General features: G+C 43.7%; 1 protein-coding gene across 1 annotated transcript; it reads right to left on the reverse strand.

Moving 5' to 3' along the window:
- Positions 1-921: 921 nt before the first annotated feature.
- Positions 922-18,059, reverse strand: tm7sf3 (transmembrane 7 superfamily member 3). Its single transcript, XM_015955243.3, has 12 exons — positions 17,831-18,059; positions 16,287-16,441; positions 10,006-10,156; positions 9,164-9,284; positions 3,533-3,704; positions 3,281-3,458; positions 3,115-3,201; positions 2,860-2,940; positions 2,626-2,778; positions 2,446-2,546; positions 1,465-1,627; positions 922-1,390 (listed from the first exon to the last, which is right to left on the reverse strand). The coding sequence occupies exons 1-12, from the start codon at positions 17,916-17,918 to the stop codon at positions 1,137-1,139; spliced, it is 1,704 nt and encodes a 567-aa protein (XP_015810729.3). The 5' UTR covers positions 17,919-18,059; the 3' UTR covers positions 922-1,136.
- Between the last annotated feature and the right edge of the window lie 1,616 nt (positions 18,060-19,675).

The following is a 19,675-nucleotide window of genomic DNA, read 5'->3' on the forward strand; positions in this document are numbered from 1 at the left end:
AGCTCATTTAAACCCAACTGAATTGATTCACACAGCTGTCACTAAACACACCTAGCTGCTGACACTCCATGGAAACAAACCACTCGCCCTTTTGTGGTGAAGAAACCTTACAATCAAATCACGTCTCTTGATGCTTTATTTTGAAAATAAGTTTATGCTGATGGATATTAAACAGGGATTAAATTATATATTTACAGTAAACCGTTTATTGCAAACTACACGTTTATTATACATAAGCTCCACTAACGTATCTGCACGCCCGCGTTTAGGTTGACATTCATGTTCCAGGGTGTGTAAAGTGGCATCATGGGAGAGGTCCAGGACCAAAACCTCTGTTGGCACAAAGATCTGTCTCACTTTTACCAAAAACCAAATGACTCCGGACTGGTGGTAGTGTGATGGCTGGGGCTGCTCTGCTGCTTCAGGACCTGAACCACTTCCTGTGACCAACAGAACCATGACTTCTGCTCTCGATCATAAACTCATGACCTCTGACCTTAAATGGGCTACTCATGACAAAATTCTGTCAGTTCTTTTTCAGTTAGAGATCTACACACCACTTTACAACACATCTGTATTTTATTAAATAAAACATCAAATTTCTCATGTCTTCATTTTTTAAAAATTTCTTATTCTAAGTCACAAGACCGGAAGGATCCGCTTTGGCTGAATAAAACACCAGCAGACATTAAAATCTTTCCTCGTCTCTTCAGTAGTCTGAAACCCTGAGAAACATCAACAGATCATCAGTAACGGAACAGTGTGCAAAGTACAAAAAGGACTGTGGGAGTTTAGTCCCTAAAAACAACAGTAGCAGGTTTAAAGGACGAGGATCTGATGAGGAAAGCTTAAAGACTCTCATCATCACAGACATCACCGTGGAAACGCTGAGTCAAGGCAAAACCATTAAAAAATCTATTTAGAGGCTTTAAAACGCTGTTAGAATCTAAATGTGATAAAACAAGGCAGTGGTTTGTGATTTCAGTGCAAACAGAACCATGACTGAACCCTGACCAGGACTGACATCGTTTAGACGGTGAGATCAAACATGGCCAGCTGTTCACCTGTTAACTGTCCTTTATGTGTTTAATACAAGTGGTTATGTGTCGGGTTTCACGCCACGCCACTAAGTCGGTTTACAGGAGCAGCGGTGTGTGTTCTCCTGCTGGCTCCCTCCTCCTGGTGAACTGCCTCACTTGTTCCAGGAGACGGCTGGACAGCGAGGGGACGTGGTGGCTCGGGTCCAGGACGTTGGTCTTGCGGCGCTCACGCTCCTGCTGCCACATGAGGTACGGGCTGGGCGGGAAGAACGGCCGGGATCGCTCACGGTAGAGCTGAAGGACGATACCGCAGACGCCCAGCACCGCCCACACGGCGATCATGATGTAGTCTGCCTCGAGGACGAGAGCGGGTTAGAACCGAGTCAGAAACACAGCTGGTGTCTGAGGTTGTGTCAGAACTCACCGATGGTTTGAAACGGCACATCGGTGAACATGGCGCTGAAGCTGTTGTTGAGGAAACGCTTCAGGATGTTCAGCGTGATGTAGGACAGGCTCGTGTAGATGTAGGCGTTGACGGCCAGGACCACGGCGTACGCTCCCACGATACCGCAGGTGGTGATGTTCCCCTGAAGAATAATTAGACAGGTAAAGATTATTTTCTTCTCCTGTTTGTTGTTCCTTAAAACGAGTTAAGAGGTAAGCAGCATGGAGCGTCAAAACAAAGCCACAAATCTGTTTAAAATAATTAATACACACTTAAATGTCCTGACTGATGTATTTTCATTCAGAGTTATCAGGACTTTAGATGATTAAACAGGCTCATATTTTCAGCCATAAATGTAAAAAGAAAGACTGAAAGAAGAAAAGCAGACAGTCGCTCCACTCTGCTGCCCTCTTGTGGTGGTGATGAAACACAGAAATGCCATCTGTGAATTAAAGTCCTTTTGGCACGTTTTAATGAATGAATGAATGATAAATGACCCGCACTTGTATAACGCCTCTCAGAGTAAGGACTCCAAAGCGCTTTACACTACAGTGTATCATTCATCCATTCACACACACATTCACACACTGATGGTGATGAGCTACGATGTAGCCACAGCTGCCCTGGGGCGCACTGACAGAGGCGAGGCTGCCGAGCCCTGGCGCCACCACCACCAGCAGGCAAGGTGGGTTAAGTGTCTTGCCTAAGGACACAGAAGCAGAATTCTCTGTCCGGAGCCGGGATCGAACCTGCAACCTTCCAAATAATGGACAACCCGCTCATCCTGTTGAGCTACTGCTGCCTCATATTATTGTGAAAATACTGCCGATAGGTAGTAAACAGAAACATAGCTGCCATGATAAATGTGATGCAGCAGGATTACTGAGCTCTCCTGTGTAATTAATAAAAACCATGTTTAGTTTACTGTATTAATATCAACTGTTGGTATAAATCGGTTACCTCTCTGGGCCACCGCACGAAGAAAAGAGGAACGACGAGCATGATGCAGCAGAACGTGACCCAGAAAACCACATCAGAGTTCCTGAACACATCCAGGTCTCCTGAAGACAGAACAGTCACACAGAAATGAGACGAGCTGCTGTTCGGCTGCTCCACCATCATTAACCTCATCTGCTTTACCCAGCGGGGTGAAGAGGACGATGGAGGCGACCAGGAAGCCGAGCATCAGGCCGATCACGACCACACACGCCATGACTGAACCAAAACGCCACCAGCTCATCACCAGGAGGACTCCGCCCATCACGCCCACGACTGCTGAGACGGTCAGACGGACTGCGGAGACACATGGGACATCTTGAGGACACTCAGACAACATAGAGGTCTCACACTGAGGTGGCCGGCGTGTGGACTTACTGTCGTAGTCCAGCTGTGTGGTCCTGGTGATGAGGACGAAGAAGAAGAAGGATACAAAGCTGAAGCCCATGCAGAACAGCTCTGTAAGATAAAACATGACTCATTTATCACAAACATAAATATTAAGACTCAATAACATACAGAAAATCATAGATTTACTTGTTTACATCTACATATGGTCCAGGGTTCTGCCCACGTTCTCCACTCTGAGCTCCGGAACGGCGCTGTTGCAGCTCTACGTGTGAAACTACTCACCAGATTTGAAGAATCGGTGTCCAAAGAAGCAGACCAACAGACCGGCCAAGCCAGTGATGGTGAAGAAGATCTTTGTAGATATTCTTCCTGAAATGTGGTTAGATCTGGTTTAAACAGGATAAGACGGTTGTGTTTGTAACCCTAAGCCTAAAACCGTAGCGCTGACCTAGAGTCTGGCAGGCGTCCAGAGTGGACGTGAAGCTGCAAGCGTAGGTGTGGACAGGGACGTAGGAGGCGGAGGTGTTCAACACGGGGTCTCTGACGATGACGGAGTAGATGACACCCTGGCCTGGGATGGAGTTGAACACCATCATGGTCTTATCTGTGGACTTCAGCGTCGCCACCTGATGGAGAACAGCGAGACAGAGCGTCAGCAGGCTGTAGGAACAACAATGGCTACTGATGCTGATAATTGTACCCGTCTGCCGCTCGCCATCAGGCCTCGGACATCAGCCACCGCCTGGAAGCTGCTGAATAGGCTGCGCTCTGATAGGTCGTTCTCTGGCAGGAAGTGCTGATAGATGTCGTACTGCAGGCGCCAGCGGGTGTCACTCCCAGTGGACTCGTCGCAGGCTGGAGGAGTCTGGCCTCTGAAACAAACAGATTTCTGATCATCACAAAAGAATAAACTCCTTCATGCTTATTCTGTTATGAGTGGTGAGAGGAGCCACTTCCTAACGTATCTACCAGCGCTAACTGGTGCAGCGTGCCACCACAAACGGGAAATGGTGACACGCTACTGTCAGCTATGAGCAGTTTACAAGCAAATGAAAGTTCAGATAAAACAACTCAACTCATTTTATTTACAAGCAAAAGAAGAAAGAAAAGAAAAAACTTTCTTTGAACAGAAAGAAACCTCCAGCAGAACCGAGCTGAGAATGGACCGACTCGGGTCTGAGAGGACAGTCTAACCCCGGTTTCACACTGAAAGAATGGCACTGCTTCAAATAGAATCCATTATAGTCTATGGAGTAGGGGCTGCACGACGTAATTTTTTTTAAAGCTGACTGTCAAGTAATGAAAATCGAGTCGACTTTGACTAGTCGTTGATGATGTCATACACCTGAAGCAGGGGGGGGGGGGGGTGTCGCTGGAGTTTTTGACAATTAAAATTTCGCCCACATTTTCAAAGATAAACACATCTCTTTTAACAGCGGTAGTTTCTGCATCTATACTGCTCCGCTTCAGCTCTCTCCCCCCTCCCCATGTGCAGTGCGCCTGCAGCCTCTCAGACTTCCTGCTGCTCTAAACATTAAAATAATTATTTCATTTTCTGTTCCTCACTTCTGATTACCTTCAGTGGTGTCTGTTTGTTGCAACCACCAGGTACAAAAACTAACTTGTTTTTATTTGACTCTTTTTCTGTCCTGTCTGTTTATTATCTTCCTGCATCTCCTCTCAATCCTAAAGAAAAACTGCTACCTGGGTTCATATATATTCACCTCATGAGTTACCTTTGAACTGCGGTTCTAAAAAATCTACCGACCGCAAAAACAGCGGAGTGCGCGCTGCTCGCCGACTGCATCAGTGAGGTGAAGTTATTGGAGGACAAAACAGGTGATGCGCCCCGCTCCACAGCAGCGAAATGCATCAGGCACAAATAAAAGAATAAAAGACAGAAAACATCAAAGGAAATGAGCCGACATGAACGATCGCGTGTTAAATTTGTTTTTGAGGTGGCGACACCTGATTTGATTGTTACTGTGGCCGTGCTGAGGATGCAGATGTCTGGAGCGCGTCAACAATCAGAGCTTTGCATGTGCACGCTGGTTAAGGTTAGGATGGGGGTGAGGGAAAGGTTAAATTGCAAGAGGGTAAATGTCACAATTTGGTTAAATGTCCGTTTTACGGCGGGCGTCGGTACCGAAGCTCTGGCACAGCGCATTGCCTCCCGATGCACAGGAGCTGGTCACCTGCTATCTTTTCCGAGGACTGCATCTTGTCGCTCATTATCACGTGACAGTGACTAGTCGCTGAAAGGCATAAAAAGTCACTACAGAGCAGTGAAGTCGACTAGTCGACTAGTTCATACAACCCCTACTATGGAGTGTTTCAAACCAGCAACGATGTGGCGATTTCCAGACGCGTCTCAGAAGCGTCACGCCGCGCCACTAAAGAAAGGATCGGGTTCTATTTTTGCCAAGAGCCGCTTCTGGGATGCGTCAATTTCCGCAGTTAACATGGGGCTAGACAGGAAATCACACACTGTTTCAGTGTAAAATCCCCAGTAATTTTCAAAATAAAAGTACTGCAGCAATGCAGTTTCATATTTATGAGACTTGCGTGTGACCCAACGGCTTATTTACTCACAGCATTGTTCCAGCGCAGCGGTGTGCTTTCCAGGGCTTTACTCCTGACAGTGGAGAGGAACAACATCATATATGACATCAAACAGCGATATCAAACGTGATTTCCTTCTTTTTGGTTTAATGGCGGATTGCATAAACAAACCGTGACCTGAAGATCGTGTGATCTCGCAAGTCAAGGGAAGAGCACAGCGAGGAAGCCGCGCCGCTGCCAAGACTCTCCCGGTGTGAAAAAGACCGCTTTGAAGTTCGTGAATAAACCGTTGCGCATCACTGATGCTTCCAGTGTGAAACGGGGGTTAGCCTATAGCAGCATAACTAAAGAGGTGAGCCAGAATAACCCTAGACTAGGGCTGCAACAACGAATCGATAAATTAGATGAAAATCGATTACTAAAAGCGTTGGCAACGAATTGCGTCATCGATTCGTTGTGTCGCACAACTCTTCCAAAAGCCCCCCCCCCCTTCCCGCCGTTGCGCGCAGACCAGAGCAAGTCAGATCAGCGGGAGGGAGAGCCGCAGATCAGCGCGAGGGAGAGCCGGCAGATCAGCGCGAGGGAGAGCCGGCAGATCAGCGCGAGGGAGAGCCGCAGATCAGCACGAGAGAGAGCCGGTACCGGCAGATCAGCGCGAGGGAGAGCTGGTACCGGCAGATCAGCGCGAGGGAGAGCCTGCAGACTTGCGCTGCTGCGAACCGGTTCCACATGTTGCGCAGCGATCCAGGCAGCTGTCCATTCTCAAAGTGGCTCAACCAAAAAACTATAATTAGCACACGATCGTTCATGTCTGCACATGTTCTCTATTTTCTGTCTTATTTGTGCCTGAAGCGCGCTACTGCGGAGCTCATCACCTGTGCTGTGGTGATGTCACCTCACGCAGCATCGAAAACACGCTCTGCGCTTTGCGGTCAGGAGATCTCTTTGATCTGCTCAAAAGTAACTGATGAGGTGAAAAGGTAAGAATCCAGGCAACAGATTTTCTGGAGAATTAAGAGGAGATGCAGGAAGATGAGAGACAGACAGGACAGGAAAATAGTTAAATAAAAACAAGAAAACAAAGTAAAATGTAGGTAGATTTATCTCCACTACACGTTTTTACCAGTAAAAACAATAAGTTCTACACATGTAATATTTATACATCTGATACAATTCAGATCACCTTCAAAACTCAGTCACACACCCAGGGCCGTTTCAAGACATTTTGGGGGACATGCTGTCTCATCTGCTTCTTTTCTAAACTTGCAAAAAGTAACAAAACCATTTGAAAGCCGCTATTTGTGGATTCTCTGAAAGTTTCCATGGAGTGTGTGACAACTTATTTTTTCATTGATCCTATCGTCTAATCTCACAGCTGAAACAAGCATCCTTAATAATCTGTGCACAGGAAGCTTACCGATGCTGTAGTAAAACAAAAGGTATAATAATTTATTATTAATAAAACCTTGTTGCAGCACTAAAGCAGAAAAATTAGATTTTGCATTAAATATGCAAAATATTTACATATGAATTGTTTTAGAGCCCTTTTGTTGGCAGAATCTGATATTAATTTAGTTCTTACAAAAAATGGGTCCCAACATGGTTTGTGTGGCGTTGCCATAGTGTGACGTCATAGGCACAGATCCCCTGTCCTCTTGTTTGGAAATGGAAATATGGTCACCCTACATTAAACAAACTGTCCACCCGGGCTTTTGCGCTGCACAGAGACGCTTCGCTGCCTATGACTGAATGTCAGTTGAGAGTCAGTCTCATGCAGACTGATCAATGAAGAGAGGGCCTCAAGTTAAGACCCTCTCCTCATTGGTCAGTCCACACGAGGTGGGTCAAAGGTTACTCTGGGCGGGTTACGTGTTGTCAGGCATTCAAGTATTGAGTATATTTACTGCATATTACAGTAAAATATTCTGTATGTGACCACATTATGGTGATCCTTGGGTCGTGATGATGGAGCCCTTGAATATTGTTGCCCAGGGTACAACAAAGTGTTAATCTGGCCCTGGTTCCGCCGTCACATTCCCGCAGAAACTGGTTGATCACACCGGGGCCAGACTACTAGCATGTGGTTTTACAACCACAATGTCCTCAGAAGCAAAAACGCTTTTAAAAGGGAGGGAGGAGTCCTAACTGTTGCTGCAGGCGTGTTGTGTGAGAGTGCAGTTATATACTGGTTAATATATTTTTGGGTTCAGTTGCTTTCATGTGGCCTAACGTGAGTCTATTTGGGATCATTGGAATGATCAGCAGCATTTCTTGATGTGACTTTATGGCAGTTGCCCAAGGCATCATCGCAAGGAGGATGGCATTCATTTACTTTTGTTTTATTTGGTATTTTGTCAGTCATTTTTGGAAATAGTGATCAATTTTGATTAATTCACAGCCTATGTTTAATTACATTTAAAATAAATGTCAACAGATGAGATCAAACAAAACAGATGAGAATTGCCCTTAAGCTGTTTAACTTGGACCAAGCATTTTAGGTCACAGATAGATGTAGCTTAGGGTCTCTGTCTATACACCTTATAAGACAATTTAGGTGATGGCATGTTGTTTTTCTGCTATTGAACTGTTTTCTAATAATGTTGTGTTAAATAAAGTGAAGGAAGGAGAGAAATAACGTTTCCCTAGCAGTTTTTAAAAATGTCCCCATGTAATCCGATTAATCGATTAATCGTGTCGAGACCCCATCCGATTAATCGATTATCCAAATAATCGTTTGTTGCAGCCCTACCCTAGACTTAAATGTAGAAAGGGTGTCTGTCTCGCTTTCCTTTACACAGTCACCTACGCAGCGTCTCTCTTTATCTAAATACTAATGAACATCAAACACCAGCTCAGTGGCCTAGTGGTAGAGTGTCCGCCCTGAGACTGGGAGATCAGGGTTCAAATCCTGGTCGGGTCACACCAAAAGACTTTGAAAAAATGGGACCCAATGCCTCCCTGCTTGACACTCAGAATTAAGGGGTTGGATTGGGGGGGTTAAACCACCAAATGGTTCCCAAGCGCGACTGTGTCTGCAGCTCACCGCTCCCCCAGGGGATGGGAGTTAAGTGCTCGCCCTGTAATTGGAAAGTTGCAGGTTCAAGCCCCATTCAGTTTGTCGCTGTCATTGTGCCTTTGGGCAAGGCACTTAACCTGCTGGAGGTGGCCGGAGGGACCGGTGGAGGCAGTGATCGACAGCCTCGCCTCTGTCAGTGCCCCCCAGGGCAGCTGTGGCTACATCAGTGTGTGAATGTGTGTGTGAATGATTGTGTTGTAAAGCGCCTTGGGAGGTTCCAGGACTCTAGAAGGCGCTATATCAAACACGGGCCATTTACCAGAGAATGAAAAAGGCTTCTCAATGAGCTTAAGAGGTGGGTAATATTAGTAATATAATAAGTAAAACGTTTAAATCTCTGTGATGCAGCAAAATCTCCAGACTGAACAAAGCAAGCTCTGATGAAGGCGATGTTTCATCTACTTAAGAATGAAAATAAAATAATCCAGTCAGGCTAGTCTAACTGGACAAATCTGAACATGTGACCCAAAAACATGGCTGGTCCCCTGCTGCCATCCTGGGTGTGTTGATGTTTCCATCTAACCTGAGTTTGTCACGTCTGATGTCGAGACGACTGCAGTCGGAGTCAGAGTTACTGATAAGTTCATTTGTTACTTCCTATGCCTGCAGAGACATCTGACTCTTATAGAACAGAGTGTGTGTGAGTGTGAATAAACACACTCCTGGGTTCAGCCTGATGGAACCAGCTGTTACCTCTCAGATCCTAAATTAGCTGGAGCAAACCGGATGGTGGTCTCGTACAGGTTGTAGGCGATGTAGATGTTTGGGTCCACGTCAAGATTGAACTCCAGGTTACAGGCTCCAGGGACCGGGTCTAAAAAACACAAATCGGTCAAACTTCAGTTTCCTCCACTTAAAATCCAACATGTCTCTTGGGCCTAGTCCACACGTAGCCGGATTTTAAAAAAAATGAATATCCGCCCCTCCAAAAACTTGCATCCATACCACCGCGTTTTTTTAAAAAAAACTGTCCACACGTACCCGGATAAATACGTTGTTAAGGACATGCCAGACCTGTAGGCGGCAGTACTTCCCCCGTTCTTAACCTCGTCCTTCGTCTGTGGTCTTCCGCAAGGAGCAGTAATTCCGCTTGTAAAAACAAACAAGCAAAAAGCGCTTGGACAATTGATAAAGCGAGTGCAGCTCTGAGGGCATCCATGCTGTCGGCTAGTGTAAACACAGGTCGCACACGTGATGTCAGCATTTGTTTGTCGCGGAAAGTGACGTTGCGGACCTTAAAACTCCGGTTTTGTCCGTCCACACGCAGACACCCAAAACGGAGAAAACACAGATCTTCACTTTGGCCGGAGTTTTTAAAAAGATCCGTTTTCGTGTGAAAAAACTCCGTTTTCGTGTGGATGACAGGCCAAAACGTAGAAAAATATCTACGTTTTGGCAGATCCCCGGCTACGTGTGGACAGGGCCTTGGTCTGTGGTGAAACTATTCTTGCTCGTCGTGCTATGGCTCAACTTCCTGCTTTCACACTTCTCAGGCGAGCTGGAGGAGAAGCATGTTGTCGTTTGTGCGACATTACCTCTGCTTCCATAGCTGAGGGTGACGCCGACACCGACCACGGCGTCGCCGTTAGGAGACGACAGGAAGAGGGACAGGGACGTCTGCCCCGGTTCTAGAGTGGACAAGAGCCCAGCATCAGCTGCTGTCAGGGAGAGACCCATGGTTGGAATCTGAGGGAAACACAGAAACAGTTATTATGTCGCGTTTGCATCAAATCGTTATCGGCAGGACTTCACAGCTCAGACACAATCCTCATTCCCTTCCTGTCTGATCCAAGATATCAGGTTTTACCAACCAGCTTAGCTGCAAACCAGAGAGCTGAGCAGCTGGGTATTACACAGACAGTTTTCTAAAAGGACAGCTTGTGGGCACGCGTTGCAAACCTGGTTGGTAGCCTAGCCGTTTGTGTAGAAACTTTTCTACTAAATAAAAAGCCCATTTAGTCGGTTTATCAGTAACTAAATCACACCAATAACCAAGTTCTTATACACCACTGTTTGTATCAGGGATGTGTATTTTTGAAATTCTGGCGATACGACACATGTCACGATACAGGGGAGACGATACGGTATATCACAATATATTGCGATACATTCAGTCAGACGTTACAAGCAATTTTTTTTACTGAATTTATTGTAAGAATGTTCAATAAACAGTCCAAACTGATAAGTAACATGTTTAACATGAGGTATCTGAACCATGATGGAGGGATTTACATTTCAATGGTGGAAACAAAACCCGTTGCACACTGCTGCCAACTAGCGGGTGGCGATTGAATTGCACAAAATGAAAAGAAAATACACAAATGTTTGCATGTAAATTATTTCAAGAATTAGATACATGGCTTTTGAAAATCGATGTAATAATCGCAGGAAAAAATATCACGATATATTGCCATATCGATATTTTCTTACATCCCTAGTTTGTATCGAAGTCTGTCATGTATGCTTACAAATCACTGATTAGAGTTCTCAATGTGATGAGTTCACCCATTGGTGGAAAATAATGAGCACCCACTTCTAATCATTCAAACCTGGGCCACATGAGCAGGTCCACCATAAGAACATCAGCCAGATGTTACAGCCAAGAGGAGGTTTATGTGTTCTGAAGCTTTTGATGTCATTTTTGAATTGAGCCCAACTGAAAAATAAAGTTCTTGGTTTCAGAGGGCATGAGGACTAGTCTGAATCCTGCTGAGTTGTTCCCTCACGCTGTATAAAGATGACTAACCCTCCTTTGCCGAGCCCATCACCAGGTTTTTATCAAGCGCTCTTTGCGTCACCGGGATTATGTGACAGAAGTAAAAATTCCAATGACTTCTTAAAAGCAGAGAAGTAACACGATACAGCCAAAACACTAACTAGTAAAGTTGAGAAGAGGAGCAGACGGAAAAGCACATAATGTGTGAAAGATGGTCCTCAGCTCGTAGGCGACGAAACCACATCTGAACTTTGAGACCAAAAGAGCAACTTCTTGTGAAGAAAGGTCCCGTTAGATTGGTTCAGTATCAGGATGCACGACTTTATTCTACGTGCAGATCAACTGTTGCACACTGCACTATGTGTGATGTGAGCCTCTGCATGCAGTCACACACAACGCGTCACTGGCTGAACCACTGAGACTCGAGGAGATTGTGACCGTGGGGGGTGGGCGCTGTCAAACAAATGAAACATGACTGTAAACAATTTCCTATTTTGTCTTGTTGCACTTTCAGAGACAACACCTGTTTGTCCTTTACTGTTAGAATCTCTTATTTACTCTGCAAAAACTGGTTTTATTAGCTCTATCTTATCCAGGTTGTGGGGGCAAAGCCCCAGCAGAGAGCTCTACACCACCCTCTGCCCAAACACCTCCACCAGTGGGACCCCGAGGTGTTCCCTGGCCAGACATCTACTTTGGTGTTTTAACCCAATTTGTTCATTTCTGACCAACACTAGTTCAAAATCAAACATTCAGTTTTCCGGGCCCTAGAAAGGGATTGTGGAAATAAACAGGCCTACTCAGCAGCGGCTGGAGACGAGCATCTACTCCCCACAACCCTGACAGGATGAAGCGGTTCAGAAACTCGATGAACTCGTAAAACCTCTTCTCTGTACAATTCGATCAGTCTGACATCAGCGTGGAGGAACCCTGACCGACCGGTCATTAGATTGTTGGTTTACCTTGTTTAGGTCTTCTAAGGTCCCACCGGTTTCAGTAGGGTTGAGGTCTGAGCTTGAACTGGAGCCTTGCAGAACCTGGACTGTTTTTGTTTTTCTGCTGATCGCTGATGGATGTTTGGAGTCATTGTTCTGTTTACTGACCCAGTTTGATCCAAACTGCAGCTGCCAGACAGATGTTTGTCTACATTTATTACCATTAATCAAATTTTTACTGGTTGTTTTTTTGTTTGTTTTATGTGTTTTTATTTGACTGTAAAATAATCTGTAAGAATTCTGAAAGCACACATTTAGGAAAGCTAAAACTTTCAGTTGAATTCTTACCACCTGGCTCTTTAATCCGATCTAGGTGGAACGTTCAAAAATTCAGTCAAGCTGCTGCAGACAACCCCCTCCTCTGCACTGAATATGAACTTGTTTTTTTTAAACTGCTCCTGTATTTTTGTTTATCCATGAGGTTACTCAAACATAATCCCAGGACCTTTTTTTCATAGTGTTAAATGTGAGAGAACCAAGGTGTTGACTGGAGTTATGAAGTAAAACTTCTTAATGCATTCTGCCAAAAGCTACGTTTATTTATTGGGTTTTCTTTGTTTTTGTGAAGCACCATAAAACTTGTATCTTGCAAGGCTCTATGTAAAATATTGTTTTCTTTTCTTTCTTTTCCTAAAAAACACGATGTCTGACATACGGGACATTCTTGTAAAAGATTATTTTTTTTAACGTGGACAGTCTTTACTGGTAAAGATTAAATAAATAACATCAAACTCTGAAGCAGATGAAGTCGTGAGTTGGTCTAAATCTGAATCTGCAGAAACAAAAAGCAGTTGAGCGATGACGCCAGCAGCTGTCGACAGCTACACCCACGTAGCACGACCCTCACACAATCCTGTCATTATATAAGCTGCAGCACTAAACAGGGTCTGCTTCAGGAAGCTGGTCACACGTGTTGTTAAACGTGGTTTCTGGCTGCTTCTAACCAACCACAGGCACGGTGACTTGTGAACAACTGTAATGTTAACAGTTTCCAACGGGACACGGTGAAGCTGGTGGTTGAATCCAGCACACCGACTCATTTATAGAGACTCAACAACAACTGCTCGGTTATTCTTCTTAATTCTAGGTGACACAACGTTTCCACTGACGCCTAAAGGTGTTCAAAATCAGGATCTAGTGGTCTGAGTGAGGTACAGTAATGAGTAACAAAGATGGTCAAAATACAATAAAATACTTGTTTTATTGTGAAAGGGCGATAAAATCTCCAGAGAGAACGGTTTCTTCTGTTGTGAGCCACGGCTCCTGATTACTTGTTTTCTGACTCTACTTCAGTTATAGCTGGATGATCCGGGAGGCTGCATCTGTGCGACAGTCTCTTTGTAAAATGTTTTAGTATTTTGCTATTTGAGTGTGTTCTAATTATACGCTCTAGTTTGATGTCAGCAGGCAGGTTTTGCTGACTAACCTCATTAATAAGACGTGTTTACTCTCTACACAAGTTTCCATGTTGCTCAGATCCACATTAAGCTTTTCCTCTGAGACTTCTCCAGTCAAAGCCAGACGCCCCCCCCCTTCATCAAAGTCACTATGTCTGCCACTCATGACCTGTGGACTGTACGTCAGCTGACTGCGACTCCTATCAGGGGCCGAGACGACCCGGCTCACAAAGCCTCATTCATAAAGCTGCGTCAGAACTGACCACTCTGAGACACGGCTGTAAATCCCTCCAGTTCTCCTTTTTACTGCATCACATAACCCCAAACATGAACAGAAGCACTAAACCGAGGACGGCGAAAACTTAACTCCCGTTAATGCATTTGCTTTGCTTAATTAACTCGTATTATTCATTTCACTTTTGCCATCTTTGAGATTGTTTGCGTGAATATTTTTATGTTTTATTCTCCCAACAGAGAACATCTGAGTAAACTTTAAGGACACACAAATGTTTACCAACCAGAAACACTCATGCATGGCCGCTGTTTCCTTGCATTTTATTAGATTAGGAGTTCTGCAGCTGTATACATGCAGTAACTTCTTCTTAACCACAGGAGATATTTAAGCAAGATCCCTGCTAGGATGATAAAGGGCTGTAGTCGTGTAAATGTTGTGAACTAAGCACATAGGATCAAATTCCTGTTGAAAATACTTCATCTTAGAAGTAGAGGAAGGACGTTGGTGACGACCCAAAGAAAATGTGTCATTAGAAGAGCAAGTCAACCCCAAATCACGTTTTTTTTGCTGATAAACTATATAAAGGAGTGTCTAATCATGCTACAGACACGTGTAGTCAATAATTTGGCAGTTCAGTGCATCTTGGTTAAAATTCAAATATTCTGCCTAAAACTGTCAGTGTTGCGCCGTCGTCAGGGAAAAATTCTGCACTTTATTTGAATTTAAATCTGCCATCGCTATTGGCTAAGAGGTATGCTATGATGTCATCTGGTATATTATGATGTCATAATGCCATTGTGAGCCTGTGTGTGTGTATTTGTTAGCGGCCCCGCCCTCTCGGTCTGCCAAGCAACAGCATTTGTTGCATTTTTCAAACATGAAGTGGGAGTGCAGTAAGTTTATTGTAGGGGGTGACTTGCTCTTTAAAGAGCAAGTCACCCCCTACCAGAGTATTACTCCACTCCCACTTCCTGTTTGAAAAATGCAACTAATGCTGTTGCCTAGCAGACCGAGAGGGCAGAGGCTCTAACAAATACACACACACACACACACACAGGCTCACAACGACATTGTGACATCATATTGTACCAGCTAACGTTCTAGGGTACCTCTTAGCCGATAGAGATGGCAGATTTAAATTCAACTGCAGTGCAGAGTTTTTACCTGACAACGGCACAACACTGACAATTTTAGGCAGAAAATTAAAATCAGGGTTTCCCTTACATAGGCGTAGCCGTGGCGGCCCACCACGGCTGAAATCCCACCGCCACGCCTACAAGATCCCAAGTTTTTTTTTTTTTGCGCCGTTTCCCGAAGAAGCAGCAGGAACTACTATGTTGTCGCTTGTGATCACAGCCGGCGGGCAGCAAGGAGTATGCAGGGCAAGGTGAAGTTACAGCATAAGTTACTGAGTTTAAAATTAGAAAGGTAGCAGTGGATATAATGCTTTTTGGTTTACATGTTTCAATAGCATTAAGATAAACGAGTGTTGACGATCTTGACAGGGTTTCCTCCAGTGCTTATTAGGCCAGGTTTTCCTCCCCCCACCAGGCTAAGCGTCACTTATTCATGTAAAATGTATTTATTTTTTCATGTCTGACTTTAACCGCATCTAATACTGTATTACGGCGTGAGCGCAACAGCAACAACTTAAGATCGATGTGTGAGCAGCCTGAGAGGTCGGATGTTTCATCTGAACCCTTAAAACCTCCAGCAGGCTACGCTGCACTATTGACGTGTTAGCGCGCGGCGCTAACAAGTTAGCAACGTGACATGTCTCGGAGAAAGCGTAAAAACACGTTGGACGCTTCTTCTTAAGCAGAGCACGACGACGCCTAGGCTCATTCACGGCCGAGCCGGTACTGGACTGGGCTCGATAACTGACCCAGCACAGCCACTGGGTCGTTGGAGCTGCCCCGTGACTGCCTGACGGAAAATACAGTGGGTTTCATCAGACTTGTAAAGTTTCTTGTTTTTGCTGGGGACCCCCTGTATTTTACCGCTCCCTCCTGCAGTCTTCCCCTATTAACATTTACAATGATTCTGTAAACTCCGTGTATCAATAGAAAAAATCTCTGCCTCTGCCAGCTGCAGTAAATGTAGTCTCCAAATAATAAATAAGAGGTGCATTCATCTGTGTATCTCCTTTGATCCGCATTAGTGATATTCTCAGCACCAGAACAGTGAAGCAAATAAACAGATGCCTGAGTTTGTTAGTAATTTTATTTATTAGGTGCATCTGACCTGTTCTATTTTTCTCTGAAATGAGATCAAATCAGTGCTTCTATGGGTTGTCTCCACTCTGCACTAGAAATTTTTACTTTATTTAGAGACGTGTCATAACCCCCCCCCCCCCCCCGCGTTTATATAGTTTATCAGAAAAAATAAGTTGATTTGGGGGTGACTTGCTCTTTAAGTTGTTGGATCACAGGGCAATTCCACCACATTCCTGTAACGAGAAGAGCAGACTCACCCTGGTGTAGGAGAGTGTGGCGTTGTGGTGCTGCGAGTGGAACTGCAGAGTGATGATGATAACCTCCGAAGGGATCCTAGACACCACGGCCTGGACCGACTCATTCTGAGAGATGTTCACATTCTGGAAGGCTCCCGGAGAGAAGGTCACTTGGTCTGAGAAAAACATAGAAACATGATTCTATGCTTTGATCCAGATTTAACCGGACACACACACACACCTCAGGTTAACAGAATATTAACCCAGAAGTCTTGGGGATCAAGATGCTTTTATTAAATGTCTTCTTTACTGTTAAATCATGACCTCTGACCGTAACCATACCAAACGATGCCAAAAAGGCTTTAGGTCTTGTTCTGTGTTCTTGAATTTCTTTAGAGTGAGGCACGGCGTGTTGCTTTATTACTGTCTGAAGGTTCTATTAAAACAGGTCAAAAAGTTATCTATTTAAAATAGCATTTTGTGCTTACTCTGCTTGTCTGTGTCTGAAGTTGAAGTTTGTTTGCTGATCTGAAAACATTTAAGAGACAAAAACAAATACCAGACAGTCACAGTAAATCAGAGGTGTAGCGTGATGCATTCATCATCGTTTTGCATTCACAACCCTACGGATTGAATCAAACGAAAAGGAGCTAGTCCCTACTTTCAGGATGTTAAAAACTGTTTCAATTAGCTACGTAATCCGATTAATCCGTTTTAAAATTCTCACAGAAAAATCCCCTGAAATTCTCCAAAGCTCTATGATCTCCAAAGGTCGCATTGATATGGAAAATTATCTCCGACTCTTTGATATGCCGTAATAAATCAAGCATATCTTTAGATCACCTGCTTCCATTCCTGCCAAGTTTTTTCCTTTTAGGCTTCTGTGTTTGTTCATAAATCAATAATAACCAGTTACCTCTGGAGGTTCGAGCTTTTCTTTGTGGGACAAACCAGTAACTTTAAAAGGAGAACTATAACTCCATGGTTAAGGGAGAGCAAATGTCTCACGGTTGTTGCAACTTCTCATGCAACATCTTCCTCCTCTAGTCTAGATAAGAAAATGATCTGATTTAAATTATTTTACTCTTCACTAGCTTGATGTTATGTGTGTAGACGTAAGTGAACATGTGCTAATGTTAAAGGCGTGACAGGAGAATGTTTCATTAAAACATGATGATCAAGATTATCAGATGCTGGTGTTGTTGTTTGTCTGAGGGTCAGACTCCAGTCCCAGCTTAACCTATGTACAAATGTGGTTTAATTCTTGTATTTATTGTGTTTAGTGGAGGGTTTATGTTAAGTGCAGAGCTTATTTTATTTTTGTGTTAAACACAAACACATTTAAAGAGATTATTTACATTAAAACTTCTAAATAATGTACACAAATGCTCCCTTAGCAAGTAAACTGCTGGAGAACACAAACCAAGCTCTGACTCACCTTTCCCACAAAATTGGTCAAAATTATTATTATTATTATTTTGTAGTTTTACAGCTTCAGAAAGCTCAACGCAAACAACAGAAAGTTAAAAATGACGTTCACTAGCCAGCTCTGCTCAGATACTCACTTTCTACTTGAGCTTGAACAAACGTCGAAAAGACAAACAGCAGCGGAGGCCAAAAAATGCAGCGAGACATGATTTTACTCGTCTCCATAAATTCGACAAGCCTGTTCAAAACCCCAATCCTTAAAAATCACTGAAAACCTCTCAGTCGCCTGTGTTTTAGTCCTATTACCCGCAAAGGCGACATGCTGGACTGCAGAGCAACTTCGCTTCTCTCCTTCTCTTCTCGCTCAGCTCTGAACAACGGCGCTTCCGTGGAATTCTCGCTCTTCTTCTCGCGATATTTTAAGCCCAAAGTAGATTTATCTAGAGCCCTTTTTGAGAGATCTCGCATTTTAAATAAAGTGATATTTTACACAATTACATAAAAATAACACTAATTGTAAACGACGGGTTAAAAGTGAGGAAAATAGTGTGTTTAATAATCTAATTGATTACTGAAGTAACATTAATAAATAAAGCAAAACAAAGACAAAATAATCTGTTTATTTGAAAAAAAAAATTCAAATATGTCCCGTAAAATAACATTCATCCTCTGGAGGCAGGCGTTGCAGATTTGAAACAGGTAAAACCTACCTACGTGGTTGCTCCACATATGTATTTCATGAGCATTTTTTTAAACTCAGAAGTAGTATCCCTGAAGGACTTAGTTGTTCGTCCTTTTATCAAAACTTATTTTGAGCCTGAGAGTTAAATTACTCAAACCAACACAGAATGTCAGTGATGACTAGATAAATAATGAAGTCCTGCAAAAATGTAAAGAAAAAAATGAAACCCGAGGTTACCATCCCAGCAGAAATGTTTTTACAAACGATTCAATATGAAGTCGTAAAATATTGAAAAGACACAACAAAGGGATCATGGAGTCACTGTCACTCTGTGGATTTAATAGAAAACTGAAACATTATTAAAATATGAACGAAGCTAATTTAATGAATTATTTGTGGCTCATGTTTAAAAGGACGATTCATGTTGCAAGAAATGAGCAGGAAAAAGGAAATCAATCAATAAACATTCAATCTACTGCAAAAACCTCTTTGGTGTGTTCTTGCTGTGTTGAAATTCTAATTCCATCTTTTAGTTCTTTTTAAAACACAGAAATTTACCTGCAACGTTTCGTTTGCGGCTGCAAAGTTGCAGGTAAATAAAACCTTTCTGTGTTTTAAAAAGAACTAAATGATGGAATACCGTACAATTATTACATTTTTAGTGTTGACGCTTACATATCTATCTTTTTCTAGTGCTTTCGTTAGGGTAATTAAGTTTGAGAACTTTAGGGATTAACTTAGTAAATTTCTCTTAAAGGGCTACAAGCCACTTTTGCCCTTCATTCTTATATTAAGCCTTTAATTAGTGCAGGTGATTTCTCCCATATCAGTTAGGGTTTGTTTTTTTCTTTCATGCATTTATGCACCACATTTCTGGCATTACACATAGGTAGTGCACCCACTTCTTCATTTAAAGGTTAATCCATATAATGCTGACACATAGGTACTCACAGTGAGAGGTTTATTATTATTTCTTTGATTTGCATCAACCACAATCTTCGTGTGTCTGCCTCACATGCTGCTCTGCTCTTCTCACTCATGAGCTACACCATTGGTCTTCGCTGGCTGAGGGTCCTCTACGTCTGTTGCTGCCCGCCTGATGTCATCCTATCGCATGGAGCTTTGCTTCGGTCGTGGTTCGAGACGTCCTGAGTGCGCTGAGCGGTCGCCTGGAGGCCATCCGGGGACCTGCTGCTGACGGCTGGTCGTCTGTCTACATCCTGCTCGACTCTGTGTGGGAACACAGGCTACTTTATCCTTTTGCATACACCTTTGGCATCACTACTTATTGATAATCAAC

This window comes from Nothobranchius furzeri, chromosome 1 (genome assembly GCF_043380555.1).
Source record: "Nothobranchius furzeri strain GRZ-AD chromosome 1, NfurGRZ-RIMD1, whole genome shotgun sequence".
Lineage (NCBI taxonomy): Eukaryota > Metazoa > Chordata > Actinopteri > Cyprinodontiformes > Nothobranchiidae > Nothobranchius > Nothobranchius furzeri.